At 50.5% G+C, this 13338-nt stretch overlaps 4 protein-coding genes across 11 annotated transcripts in view; 1 reads left to right on the forward strand and 3 right to left on the reverse strand.

Annotated features, from left to right (window-relative positions):
- The window catches only part of LOC120823095 (E3 ubiquitin-protein ligase TRIM39), a 4403-nt gene extending 3556 nt beyond the window's left edge, over positions 1-847 (reverse strand). The window contains 1 exon segment of the mRNA XM_078107440.1: positions 778-847. Within this exon segment, the coding sequence (XP_077963566.1) occupies positions 778-847 (70 nt within the window).
- A 684-nt stretch (positions 848-1531) lies between these two features.
- Positions 1532-7243, reverse strand: LOC120823093 (circularly permutated Ras protein 1). 2 transcript variants are annotated; one of them, XM_078105414.1, is made up of 19 exons: positions 7132-7243; positions 6641-6692; positions 6355-6420; positions 5391-5840; positions 5216-5290; positions 5040-5125; positions 4740-4922; positions 4525-4569; positions 4360-4449; positions 4016-4167; positions 3840-3921; positions 3602-3729; positions 3441-3525; positions 3238-3344; positions 2837-2949; positions 2653-2764; positions 2415-2555; positions 2189-2282; positions 1532-2035 (listed from the first exon to the last, which is right to left on the reverse strand). In XM_078105414.1, exons 1-19 carry the CDS (start codon positions 7171-7173, stop codon positions 1934-1936), a joined length of 2205 nt encoding a protein of 734 aa, XP_077961540.1. In that variant the 5' UTR covers positions 7174-7243; the 3' UTR covers positions 1532-1933. The 2 variants fall into 2 exon arrangements, with proteins under 2 accessions (XP_077961540.1, XP_040039114.2); XM_040183180.2 differs by lacking the exon at positions 7132-7243 and having other exon boundaries at positions 6641-6873.
- A 200-nt stretch (positions 7244-7443) lies between these two features.
- On the reverse strand, positions 7444-12546 carry tkfc (triokinase/FMN cyclase). Of its 2 annotated transcripts, none has more exons than XM_040183185.2 (17): positions 12409-12546; positions 11597-11786; positions 11269-11373; positions 10945-11132; positions 10698-10776; positions 10523-10612; positions 10285-10319; positions 10102-10186; positions 9938-10027; positions 9708-9824; positions 9396-9515; positions 9021-9158; positions 8802-8908; positions 8617-8723; positions 8246-8279; positions 8046-8138; positions 7444-7928 (listed from the first exon to the last, which is right to left on the reverse strand). In XM_040183185.2, exons 1-17 carry the CDS (start codon positions 12412-12414, stop codon positions 7758-7760), a joined length of 1755 nt encoding a protein of 584 aa, XP_040039119.2. In that variant the 5' UTR covers positions 12415-12546; the 3' UTR covers positions 7444-7757. The 2 variants fall into 2 exon arrangements, with proteins under 2 accessions (XP_040039119.2, XP_077961543.1); XM_078105417.1 differs by having other exon boundaries at positions 10698-10797.
- A 390-nt stretch (positions 12547-12936) lies between these two features.
- The window catches only part of exoc6b (exocyst complex component 6B), a 42283-nt gene continuing 41881 nt past the window's right edge, over positions 12937-13338 (forward strand). For 5 of the 6 annotated variants that reach the window (XR_013468129.1, XR_013468131.1, XR_013468130.1 and 2 more), the window contains exon 1: positions 12944-13207. Coding sequence is in view for 2 of the 6 variants with exons in the window: in XM_078105413.1 (XP_077961539.1) it covers positions 13119-13207 (89 nt within the window). In the remaining 4 variants the exon portion in view is untranslated. Of the gene's footprint in view, positions 13208-13338 lie in introns of all 6 variants that reach the window. The other variant, XM_040183183.2, reaches the window with a different exon arrangement.

Raw genomic sequence — 13338 nt, forward strand, 5'->3', positions numbered from 1 at the left:
ACGGCCCAAATGGTCAGTCGTCGTGGTGCAGGGGTAGGGAGGGTGCGCTGGGAACCACAAGGTTGGTGGCTCGGGTCCTGGCTGGCCCATGTCAAAGTGTCCCTGAGCAAGACACCTAACCCCTATTTGCTCCCCGGGCAAAATGTAAAAGCCATGGGTTGAAAATGTAATGTAAGTCGCTTTGGATAAAAAAGCGTCAGCTAAATGACCTGTAATGGTAGCAACCAAACTGACTTCACAGAGATTCTGATAGTATCAGAAAGTCCAAAGAGCCCAATAAAGGACAACCCAGACCACGGTCTCTACCCCTGGTAAAGAAATACTTTTCATGAGCTACATGCATTAAACAGTGAAATTAAAGTATAAAGGCTGATACCTGTTGGTTGGTTGGTTGGTTGGTTTTTAGAATATATCCAAAAGGCTCCAGAAATGCCCAAACTCTGTGCTCTTCCTGCCGGCTGTTTCCTCACACTCTCACTTATGAAGTGTGTATCCTCAGACTGTGACCAGCAAAACGTTGTGTATTTGTGTGGAAAGTCACTCCACGCCCACCGACCTATCTGTCCTATCCATGTTCGGCAGGTAAATGTGGCTGGACTGGTTTTTTTTACGGTCCACAACCTAATAGCCTGTGCCCGTATATACAACCAGGAACAATGTCCCCTTGTCTGCTCCACCCTGCGTTCTCTGTAATTACTGCGACAATAACTTCCCTCTTGTTCAAACACTATGTACTATGTGGTGATGCCGCCGAGGAATGAAGCGAGCTCCTCGTACCCTGCGTGTACTTCTGAGAAGCTGTTCCTAAATGCCCTTTTTCACAGCAGCCTTTACAGGGACTTTGCATTCCTTGTGCTAATGATGCGCTCTCTCGCGACGGAGATAAGCCGACTCCCAGACAGCACGTAGCCAAAGCTGTTTTTTTAAGACATTGTACTTGATTTGATTGGGACATGTGATAGTGATGACAATGTTTTTCATCTCAAATGTTAATAATCTGCAATGTAATTAAAATCGTAATTAAAAAAGTAAATACTACAATATGTCGCTTGGAAACATGGCACAACATATTAGCATGTTAAGTATTTACCTGATAAATGTAAATGTAATGTGAATGAAGATGTAACCAGGTAAATTTTTTACGCCTCTGCGTTGTTTCATAGAGAGATTCGTGCCCCACAGTAAAGTACATTTAGCTTTTTAACAGCAACTGCGTGGAGCTAAAATACGGTTGGAACTTTCCAGGTTTATTTGCCCTCCATAGAACCAAGAATTACTAGAAAAGCCTTAAACAAAAGCGACGCAGCGGAAATGTTACCTTCCCAGAATCCTAAACGCGTGATAACCCACCTAAACTAAATACTTAGATGTAATAAATCAAATCTGACAACGCGGCACACAAGTTGCAACATATGAAGTCAAGATAAGTGCACACTCAGAGATGCTTTTTAGATTAGCCAACTATTCCTGGTAGTGTGAGTGTGTTGGTTTGTCCAAGTGTGTCGGTAATAAGAATGCAAACAAGAGACGGTTGAGGTGGACACATTTTTACTGAGTACGCGGTACAATAATGATCTCATTTCACATGAAACAAGCATATCTGCTCATCTTGAACACGTATACATTTTCTCATCAATTGACATAAAATCAAAAGAAATGTAATAAAGATTTGTTCCTTGTGAGAGAAATGTATTTCCTTTCCGGAACACGGCGCGTCTTCTTTGTTCTCCGATTGGAGGTTTGATTGTGCAGTTTTTGAGTCTGTCTCTATGAGTAAAAGTTTACCACATGTTGACCTTTGACCCTTATACATCTCTGACGAACTCCGACAGCCGGGAGCCAACGTGGCTCGACACGAAGCGTATCCTCTAGACGTGAGGATGTTTTGTTCTCCGCGAGGACCTTCTCCTTCCTGCTGGTCTTCTTCTGGAGCTCATGTGCTGTTGTTGTTCTTGTTGTTGTTGTTGTAGTACTCCTTGTCACTGCTGGCACTCTTCATCTGATACATGACCCTCGCTGCTTCATCAGAGAGAGTCTGCAGGGGCGATATGGGCAGTTTCGGTATGGATGGACTAATCGATTTTTACTGATTATATCCAATAACTGATGATTTTAGTTCAGGCAACAATAAACCTCCAATTATCCAATATGAATTAATTGGCTCTACTGACACATTAATTAAGATCACCTGGGATTCTGTGGTGATGTCATCACAGATTGTCGTCATGGTGTCCATCCAGTTCCCATAGATGTTCTCTTCCTCGTTGATGGGCCTCTGTTTACTGTGGTACACACACACACACACACACACACACACCTTAACGATCAGACCTGCTGGCCGAGCCTCAAACCGTAATCTCACTTAAACCTGAACGGGACCCCCCCAACCCCCGTCCGGGGCTGCGGCCTGGTACCTGATCTGTTGGTGCAGGTCTTGCTGGGCCTTTAGGTGCCTCTGCGCCTCCTGCACTCGGCCCCCCATAGTTAAACTGGCACAGAGCTGAGCGCAGTGGACGCCGAGCACCGCCACGTTGAGGCTACCGGCCGGGATCGAACTTCAGAGGCGCGAGAAGAACGCCATCAAAAAACACGTCCACGCTCATTTGCTTTGCACACTTGACTACGTGCAGTAAAGTAAATACAAGTGTTCACCTGCAGGTGGCGACCGGTCGGCGCTCAGTGAGCACGCGAGTGACTTTCTCTCGGTCTCTGGTCGTGAAGAGCAGCTGGAGTTGGAACGGAAGTGTTTCCCTCTGAAGGAAAACTGTGACAGACGTCGTCGTGAGTCCCCACTAAAAAAAAAAAAAAGCGGTGGCGTTGAATACGTTTGACTCACCTTCCCTGAACTCTGGCTTTACAGCGAACTGGATGGTGACCTCCAGCCCCCGGGTCACGTTCCCTATCGCCTTCACCAGTTTGTGATTGCTGTCATCCTTGTAGGGAAAATATCTGCAGAGAGAATGAAGAAAAGAAAATCCAGGGACACGTGTAAGTAGGACAGTTATGAATAGCGCATTGAATGTGAACCGTTTTACATCAATATTGCGCCTTGAAAAGAAATAAATGTACACAGCAACATTTTGAAACCCATCAATATTAATTTATAGTTGATTTTAGCTGGCAACCAGAGAAAAAATAACAACTTGATATAAAGAACACATTGATAGCAGGTATATGGACGATAGAGGTGTCTATTTTTTCAATGTATGCATAATGTTGTCGTTAACCACCACTCACACTCCATCAGGAGCAAACATGGTTGCCGTGACTCCTGTTGCAAGAATGTTGTCCACGCAGGCCGACCGGATCTCCGTGGCGACCGTACCGATGCTGACGATGTTCACCTGTGCAGCAGCGCCAACAGGTTCATAACAATAGCAATATTTCTATCTAGGCTCGATTGGCCGGCGAGCAAACTGTGGAATGAATTCACGCCTCACCTTTCCTCCGGTGGCGTCCGAGAGCCTCCCGACGTCCGCCAGGCGACAGTCCGTCCCTTCAAAGGTCATGACCGAGATGATGACGCTGGGAGAAGATAAAAGCGCATTTCATCGCCCTGATCACTTTCACTTAATGTAGTCGCGCGGCGACGCGGGCTCACCCGCTCCCCACCGCCTGGAGACCCAGTCGCGTGTAGAAATACGAAGCCGTCGGAGAGGATGCGGGGGAGGGGCTCGGCTCCATCTCGCCCAGCCCGATGTTGGCCTTGCCGTCGGTGCACAGAATCACCTGCGCATCGCCGAGATCGGAGACTCCGTTACCCACAAGCCCCACACATCACAGCGGGGAGAAACGCCGCGGGAGTTGCACCAAACCCACTTGAATTCCTTCACACTCACCTTTGAGCCGGGGTACCTGGACGCCATGGCGACCGAGACTAACGCCGCAGGCCCGAGAGACGTGGCGCCGTGTTCCCTGAGGCTGGATACACAGAAGTACTCGGAACTAGGATCTGGGCTGTGTACCAGCGAGGAGTATTCTCATGCAAAGGGTGTTCAATCCAGCGCTCACTTACTCTTTGACCCTCTGTGCCAGTTGTTGGTACGTCTCCGCGATGCAGTGCGGGATGCTGTAGGCCACGCCCTGTTGCCATATATGGTCGTAGTCCACCAGCGCCCAGTCGCGGAGACTCAGAGGAGCACCGGTGCCGTCACCGTATATCACCACCTGTGTTTATGCATGACGGAATTTATATTAGACTTAGACTAGACAAAAGAAATAAGAGAATGAAAATTGCAATCTTCAAAAATAAGAACGCGATAGCAAATGTTGAATTAACCTTTTTTTTTTTTACCCCGGTTGTGTCTTGATAAATAACCCTTTTTTTTTTCTTCAAATGGGCGGCGTAACGCCTTGTACCTCGTCATTGAACGTCACCAGCGCCACTCTCCTGTGGGGGGACAGCTGCAGCACGGAGGACAGCGCCCCCTGGAGGGCGTCCTGCATACCCTGTGAGACGCCCAGAAACGTCCCGTTAACAAAGTGCGTGAAGGGACACAAAGAATCAACACGTGTAAATCTCACCTCTAGTCTGGAGACGTGAACTGGAGATCCGCCGCTCGATGGAAGCTGTTGATGATTTGCGCGATGTCTTTTTACATGAATGCGTTTGGTGCTTTTGCTTCAGTAAACATGCTGCGCACACACACACACACACACACACACACACACACACACACACACACACACACACACACACACACACACACACACACACACACACACTCGCAGACACACACCTCTGCAGTGACACTCATGCTGCCGGAGATGTCCACACAGAACACCAGCAGCGTGTCCTCCAGGTTCTGGTAGTCGTCGTCGCTCTGGTTGGACAGGTAAAGGTCGTCGCCGAGGTCGCCGCACGCTCCCTTCGCGCCGTCGCGGACGGCGTTGTCGAATCCGCAGAACTCACACCCCCAAACCTGAGCCAGGGGAAGGAGCGGGGGGAGGGGGTCCGAGGTGGGAATTGTATTTTTGAGACGAATGGAAAAAAAGAAATTTGAGATAAAATCGGATAAAAAAAATCGGTCCCCACTCACGCTGCTCTGTATCGAGCTCAGGTGCGACAAGGCGGCGCCACATTTCCCACAAACCACCGGGCTTTGAGAACTGCGCGGGCCCGCGGCTGGTCGGAGAGGACGAGAGTTACAGAGTTATGAAAACAGAAAGAACACCAACGCCGCAGCAGGTGCGTTCGTGCTCCGTGACCTCTGACCTCGCTCGAGGTCGACCAGTTCCCCGATGTTCGCTGAGACCACGTTGACGTTGGCTACTCCCCCCCTCCTGCGGCCTGATCGCACACGGGGGACGGGCGCGGTGAGAAGAGGGGGAAAACATTCCAAGCGGACACTTGGGGACACGAGTCACGAGTCGGTCCGACGGGAACTCACCTCTGGGCGGGACGGGGGGAGCGACGGGTGGAGCGCCGGGAGGCCGGGAGGAGGAAACGGGAGGCCGGGAGGAGGAGACGGGAGGCCGGGAGGAGGAAACGGGAGGCCGGGAGGAGGAGACGGGAGGCCGGGAGGAGGAAACGGGAGGCCGGGAGGAGGAGACGGGAGGCCGGGAGGAGGGGACGGGGGGGAGAGAGGAGGGGACGGGAGGAGCGACGGGTGGAGCGCTAAGAGGCCGGGAGGAGGAAACGGGAGGCCGGGAGGAGGGGACGGGGGGGAGAGAGGAGGGGACGGGAGGAGCGACAGGTGGAGCGCTAGGAGGCCGGGAGGAGGGGACGGGAGGCCGGGAGGAGGGGGCGGGGGGGAGAGAGGGGGGAAGAGGGGGGAGAGGCAGAGACAAGGGTCGAGGTTTTCGGAGGCGACGAGGAGGCAGCGGCGGAGGAGCTGGACCTGACGAGACAAAAGAGCCGATTCCACTGATGTTAAAACTGATTCCACCCAATTGAGAATCCAGTATCTTTACACTGAGATCTGTGAGCCTCTTTCACCGCCCACACTAAATACCAGACACTAAATAAACAGCATTGTGTATGTTTCCACATTACGGTTTCTCTTTTCAATGTTTAAATCAGAGTTTTATTGGCTGACATTAGCTGCAGGTCATGTTAGCTGAGGCTTTTATTCAAAGCGACTTACATTTAAAACCCAGGGTTTATTTTTTTGATTTAGTTATTGTGTAATTAAAATGATCCGATAACCTTTTGTGTTGTGGACTTTCCCTTGTTGCCATTAACACACCTCCTACACACTGTGTCTCTGTCACTCGCGCTCATGCCCACAAACATGCACACCCACACGCACGCGCACACACACACACACACACACACACACACACACACACTTTCCTGTTGTTTTCTTGCTATTCTCTTGAGCAGAACGGAAAAACAACAACAGAGCGAATTACCTTCTTGTGGTTTAACGGTCACGCTGTTGTCGTACTGCTGCTCGACAAGAGGAACACCGGTGGATTCTGGGAAAATTAGTTAAATAGCAAATAACTAAATTAGGCCAAACTAAATGGAGGAAACAATCTAGTCACACAATCTTCTGCAGGAAGGCGACACCGTGGCATAAAAACCTCCGTTCGCCGTAGACAAGAATATGTGGTAAAATCTTTAAAAGTACAGAATGCGCTAAAAAAAAAGAAAAAAACGCCTCAGAGCCACGAAGGACAACTAATCGGCGCTCACCTGCTCCATCGGGGCGCCAATCGCACACCACGTGACTGCAGGCGAACTCCATCTGCGGCACAAAGAGGATGCTGACACCTGACGCGTCGGCGAGCGGGACCGCGCGCGCGGTCACCATGACAACCGCGCTGATCGGCGGGCGGCCTCAGGGTGAAACCCGGAGAGCGAAGACTTCCTGTCTGATAAACAAGGCTCCGCGCGCACACATCTGGACCCCGTCATCCGTCGAGAAAAGGGCCTCTCTCTCAACACGCGCTCACAACAAGTTCAACGCATTGGTGACGTTTTGAAAACAGCGCGAGGTGGTTGAGAGTCAAAGTGAATAAAGTAAAAAAGTAAGCAAGTAAAATAAACATTATGTGAGTAAGTTGCTGTTTAAATGAGGTTTTCTAGAGATCCTTTGTCACACACACACACACACACACACACACACACACACAGTAAATCATTAACACAAAACACACTCACAACAACCAGAACATGTTTTCTACCTGTGTGGATGTCAGCCGCGGCGTCAAAGTGACAGGAAGCATTGCCGCGCGGCCGGTTGATGACGTGGGTGTGTGGGCGGGGTCAAAGGACGTGAGCCGCTCTGTCAGGAAGGAGTCAGTGTCTCGGTGGTCCAGAGATCTAGTTCTAACCACTGACACTGTGTACTATGTACTTCCTTATATATTATTAGTTAAAAAAGGGCATTTCATTCATGTACAGCACTTCTTCTCGCATAAATCAAATGATGAATCAGAATACATTCATAATATTATCGTTATTATTACTCATGTGTCAAGTCACCAGTCTGGGTATGATGAGGAATGTTAACACCTCTGTGCATTTATTGTTTTTATTGCAAATCATTAGTAACAAGGAATGTTAAAATTCAAAATTTAACAACTCTCTCCAGCTATGCGTTCAACTAAATCATTTTTAATATCAGTACAAATGTATTCAAGTCCTGCTAAAAATTACTGACAGTAATTCTGAGCTTTATAAATCAATGTTTATTTCATTATTTTTCACAATTCCTAGCTCTAATTCCCTAACTCTGGAGTATCGTTTCCATCACTGCTGATAGTGTTCTCCTCGCTGTGCGGTCCAACATCAGCCACGATCCGCTCTCCTACATCACCCCCCCTCCTCCCCCCTCCAGGGACTCCAGCACGGCTCTCAGGACGGACGCCACAGCCACGGCGCCGGGGTCGGGGAGGGTGACCCGCTCGGCTGCGATGTAGCTGGCTCGCCCGGCCCTCGCCGTGAGGTCGCGGGTCGACTCCGCCCCCGAGGCCGCTTTCTAGGCAGAGACGGAGAAGGTAAGGAGGCCGCGTGAGCGGACGGTTCCGCGCGCAGAGAATCAGCGGAGCCACAGCACCACCTGCCGGCTCTGTAGGGCGAAGGTGAGTTACTGCACCTGCACGGCCGCCCGTAGTACCGACATCTGCCCACCGGGTGGTGCTGTTGTCAGCTTCATCAGCTCGTCCACAGCGGGACACAAAGCATCCAACTGGACACATGGAGACAGCGAGGCTTTCTAATTAATAATAATGCTGACAAGGAGAGGACATGCAACATGTCATCAGGAGATGCTTTCCACATTGAAGAGTATCTCACCATTGTTCTGTCTCCAGGGTCTGCACCTCCATACCTGAAAGACCGTTTGGTTCATATAAATCATTCATTCATTCATTTTTTACATTCATTGAGTAATGATTATATAATTCATTGTTTGTCCCTGCAGGAGCTTTTGGTGAGATGATTCCTGAACAAATAACTTTCTAACTGTTTTCAAACTGTTATGTCACTTACGACAGAGTTTAACATTTCTTCAAGTCGAAAAACGGATTTAGTGGAATTTATGTATTAGATGAGCTCTTCTGAAACCCCCCTTGTCTCTTTTAAATTTTCATTTCTAAAATGTAAAAACAAGCCCTCTAAATGTACCAGAAAACATCACACAACACAAAAGACACACAGCCCCGCACCTCCTCATGGCCTGTGTCCCAGCATGCATTGCACGAGCCCAGGCTGCAGCATTGCTCTGCTCCTCAGTCACATGACCCGCCGCTGCCGTCAGGAACAGGCTGTACAACTGACAGACACACAGAGATAAGTGTGTGTGTGTGTGTCTGTGTGTGCGCGTGTTAATACGGTGTGAGACGTTAAGTACCGCTCCCGAAGACCCGCCCATCTTATCCTGCACCAATCCAGCGAGGACTGACAGCAGTCGTCCGGGGCAACCAGGGACCGCATGATGCTGGAGCCACTCCTGAATGGCTGAATGAGCATTTTTACAATCACTGTTCTGAATAACTGTGTTTTTTTTTTTGCGTACACGTGCACCAGCATGCTGTGGTGCAGCTGGTGCTATGAAAGCACCGTGTCTTACCTCGAGCCGCCTGTGCATGAGTGTCCCCACAGTCTCCGTCCCCCGCGGCGCGGTCCAGGGCGTTGAGCTCGTCCCGCTTCTCCAACAGCGTGGAACAAACCCTCTCCAGCGCTGCACGCATCACAGGACTCAGCGGCCCTGGCAGGGACAATAAGATCAAGTAAAAAACATTCCGCATACACACGTCCACACAATGGGGAACAAGATGGAAGGCACACATGTACATGCAGTTCCTCTAATGGCCACTAGATGGTATAACCCAAGAAAACACAACATTAAGTCTTGAACCACAATAATGAATAAAGTTTTGTTACGCGCATTGAGGTTTAGAGTGTAATGATCGACGTGCACTTGCCGGTAACCATGGATACCAACCGTCAGAGTGGGCGTCGTCTTGGGGCCGTCCGCTCGCCGCCGGAGGGTCGGTCACGTAGTCGCGTCCGCTTACACACACGCTGCTGAGGTTTGGCCAGGCCGGTGCGCCGGTCTTAGCATCTGTGTGGCGTACGGGACGTTAGACGTGTGTGTGTGTGTATGCGCCTCCTGTCTTTTAGAGTTCATTCTCAATTTGATTGACAGGTCGCTACCACGGCAGTGGCCCGCCTTGGGAGTTTCCAAAAAGTTGTACCACCCCTTTAAGACCAGGGGGTCCTCAAGAGTTTATTAGTAATGTCTGTGCGTGCTCACCAAACAGCCTCAGTGTCTCCTGGTCGGCCCTCATCAGGCTCAGCGACACTCCCGCCATCTCCAGCGAAGTCATGAACGACCCCGACATCACCCTGGCAACCACCACGCCGCGACCCTCTTCGAAATCACAGGGACAGCCAATCACACCCCGCGACGTATTCCATTTAAGAGAGCTCTTAGCGGGCCGTACGGTCGCCGGGATGGGAGTGGGCAGACGTTGCCATAGTTACCCAGACACATGACGGCCGCTCTGGTAACCACGGCCATCTCCAGACAGGACAGAGCGCCGAGGTTGTTCACACACACGACCACGCTGTCTCCTGTAGGAGTGAAGAAGAGTGTTCAGAAAATGTCTGGCACCAGTAAGAGACGCAAAACATCACACCCGGAGGACCTGGTTTAAGGGGCAGATGTGATTGGCTGACGGGGTTGGTCATGTGATCGATCATGGTCTTCACCACCTCATCTGCGGACGCCACCTGATTAACAGGATGGAAAGAAAACCTCCAAGTCACGGTGAATGCGTTTTAAAAGGTAAACGTCCCGGGAAGAAAACAGCCGATTGAGGCCTTGTCACCTTTGACCTTTTGATCCCAGGCTCCCCGTGGATTCCTGAGGATGACAGAGACGTTCAGAAATGACAGTTTACGACTCTTCGCCGTCGAAGAGACGCTGTGATCAGACGATGTCAGGTCTCACTATCAGTTAAAATATGTGCATCTTGTTTAGGAGCGATCTCTCCGGGTCTGTCCCCCGCTCTCTTTCCCTCATATGTACTTCATCTCCTCCTCCTCCTCCTCTCCGTCGGCCCTCACCCAGGCCCAGCTCCATGACTCCTGGCGGCAGCTCGAAAGAAGGCAGCGAGCCCGGCACGCTGCACGGCGACAGGCTCACCCCGAGCGTCCCTGCGAGGCACAGAGCGTCAGCAAAAGAGTCGCCGCGTGCTCACCGAGCAGCAGCAGCAGCAAGAAGGCGGGACGAGAGACTCACCCACGCCCTGCAGCACCTCCGTCACCTTGGAGACGATGCGGCCCAACGAGGAGCCTTCTTCCGCCAAGGCGCCCGCCAGCTGACAGGAAGTGCCAACAGACTTTTAATGGGGGGGGGGGGTGTGGAGGGGGTGGGTGGTGTTGATGCTTGATCGCTCCGCCTCCCGTGCATTCAATAATATCCCAAATTCAGGGAATTCTAAAATTAAAATAAACTAAAGAGGTCGCTTCAAGTGGCCGTGCTTTACCTTGTGTATGAAGATGGTGCCGCACAAGCCTCTCCTCCCCGCCTTGCTGGGTCGGTCGAAGGCGCAGTCCTCGGCAACGATCACCACGTCGACGGCGACGCCGCGGTTGCGGGCCTGCTCGGCGGCCAGGCCGAAGTTGAGGCGGTCGCCGGTGTAGTTCTTGACAATGAGAAGGACCCCGGAGGCTCCTGCGAAGGGGAGGGCAGCTGCTTCACCTCGCGTGGATCTCACTCTGGCCAATCAGTCTCTAAAAGTTACACCCACTCGCTTATTTCAACACAAGCGGGAACCACCGACGAAGATAAACCTCCCGGTGTGCATTACCTGCAGCGTGCAGGCTGAGGATGGCGGCCAGGATGCTGGCAGGAGGTGGAGAAGCAAATACTCCACCTGCAACAGCGGCCGATAGCATACCTGCACCGAGATAACCTGCAGACACGCACGGATGAATGTCAGACCAGTTCTGCCCCCGCAAAGGGAATCGTTCACGTGAGCAATCAGAGGAGAGCGAGCTTCAAAGTAATGACAGACTTAACGTGAACCTTCAGGGTTTATCTCAAAGGGACTCAGGATGAGGCTGTTTCCTGCCAAAATAAAAGCCCAGCGAGAAACAGGCCACCTGCATCCCGTTCAAATAAAACAAAAGTCCTACCCCCGTGTGCCGGCTCGTGTCCCGACCCCCCGCCGGACAGCAGGGCCACTCTGCCCCTCAGGTTGTCCAGGTCGGACCGAAGCACAACTCTGTGGCCCTTCAGCAGAGACAGGCCCCCGCTGGCCCTCACAAGGCCCCAGAGGGCCTCGTCCACACAGCCGTCCACCGAGTTTATCAGCTTCCTTTTGGGCTTAGAGAGTAAAGAAAAGCGTAAACTGTAAAGTTGACCGTGTAGGTGTACTTTGAGTCACTGAAATATGCTGTACTAATTAATAGAGGGGCTAAAATATTGCATACATTAAAATCGGTGTCTAACCATGCTTTTTGTGCTCTCTTTCGCTTTACCTTTTTATTTTTAAATAATGTTATTGTGATTGATCCTAGGTTTTAGTATATTAATTCCTTATCCCTGAATACAAACCACTAAAAGTACATTAACTAATATGTGTTTTGATAGTTAAAACAGGTCAAAAGTAGATGGTTAAGTTAAATCTTTTTTCGTCCCGCCTTTGTCCTCAATCCACACATACAAACACATTCAAATCGTAGTTTTCAGAAGCTGCCGTAGAAAGTAAAACATGTCGAAACGACAGCTTGTTTTTCCCTTTCCGTTCGGACTGCATGGACTCTGATCCTCTGCAGCACCGGAATGATAAAAAAAAGTGGTCGCAAAGCAATGCGACCACGGTGAGAGAAAAGCCTCCGGAGGTTCTTCATGTCAGCTCGTATTCACGGCGAGGGAGAGAGAATCTGTGCATCTTCTGCACGTACAGTATGTTCCACATGAGCTCCCATGCGCTGTGCGTGTTTACCTCCATTTGGACGTTTTCTCGCTTCTTCTCGCTTCCGGGCAGCAGGTAAAACTGTCAGAGACGGACAACGGAAGTAATGTGACTTTTGCTTACAAAGTAAAAGCGCGAAAAAGATCTAATAACAAGATAATAAGAACAAAACTCGACAATACAATAGAAGTTAGTAGTCTTCAGGAAATTTCCTTCGATTCGCTTTTAGAAATAAAATAATAACAATGCTAAAGTGTGTTTTAATTAGCTGAACTCGTTGTATTTCGCTTACCCAGACACGCTTTATAATCGAAATTCAAAATGTTAATTTTCCCTTCAAACCAAATAAAGATTTTTAACCTACAAACATGTTGCATTTTTTTGCGAACTCAAAAATATTAAAGCAGGAACTATAAGTGTGAGTACACAAAATAAGAGATGTTGAACAGAAAGTGGAAATAAGTATTTGCATAATACAGCTTTGAAACAAAACATTTTACTGATCCATTTATTCTCTTACAGTTGTGACCCATACAATATTTAAATACTGGACTTTGCACATTGCACAGGTGGTCACGACTCAGACAAAACCCCGCTCGCCCGGGCCGCCCCGTCGACAACATCCAACCAACCCTCCGGTCCCCCCCCCCCCCCCCCCCCCCCCTCCTGCGTGACGCGCGCGAGCCTTCAGTCCGCTTCGGCACGCGCTCAGCTCGGATCCGTCCAGAGCAACATGCAGGATGGCGAGTGTGGAGACAGCCGCCGAACACGAACGCATCCTGCGGGAGATCGAGAGCACCGACACCAACTGCATCGGACCGACCCTCCGGTCAGTGACCCCCCCCCCTCCCCCGCCGAGAGCAGCTGAACCCCGGTGTCGCTCAGCTGGGAGGAGGGGAGGAGGGGAGGGGAGGGGGGGGGAGGCGGCTAGCCGCGATTAGCACCAAGTTAGCAACTCCA

Source organism: Gasterosteus aculeatus, chromosome 7 (genome assembly GCF_964276395.1).
Source record: "Gasterosteus aculeatus chromosome 7, fGasAcu3.hap1.1, whole genome shotgun sequence".
Lineage (NCBI taxonomy): Eukaryota > Metazoa > Chordata > Actinopteri > Perciformes > Gasterosteidae > Gasterosteus > Gasterosteus aculeatus.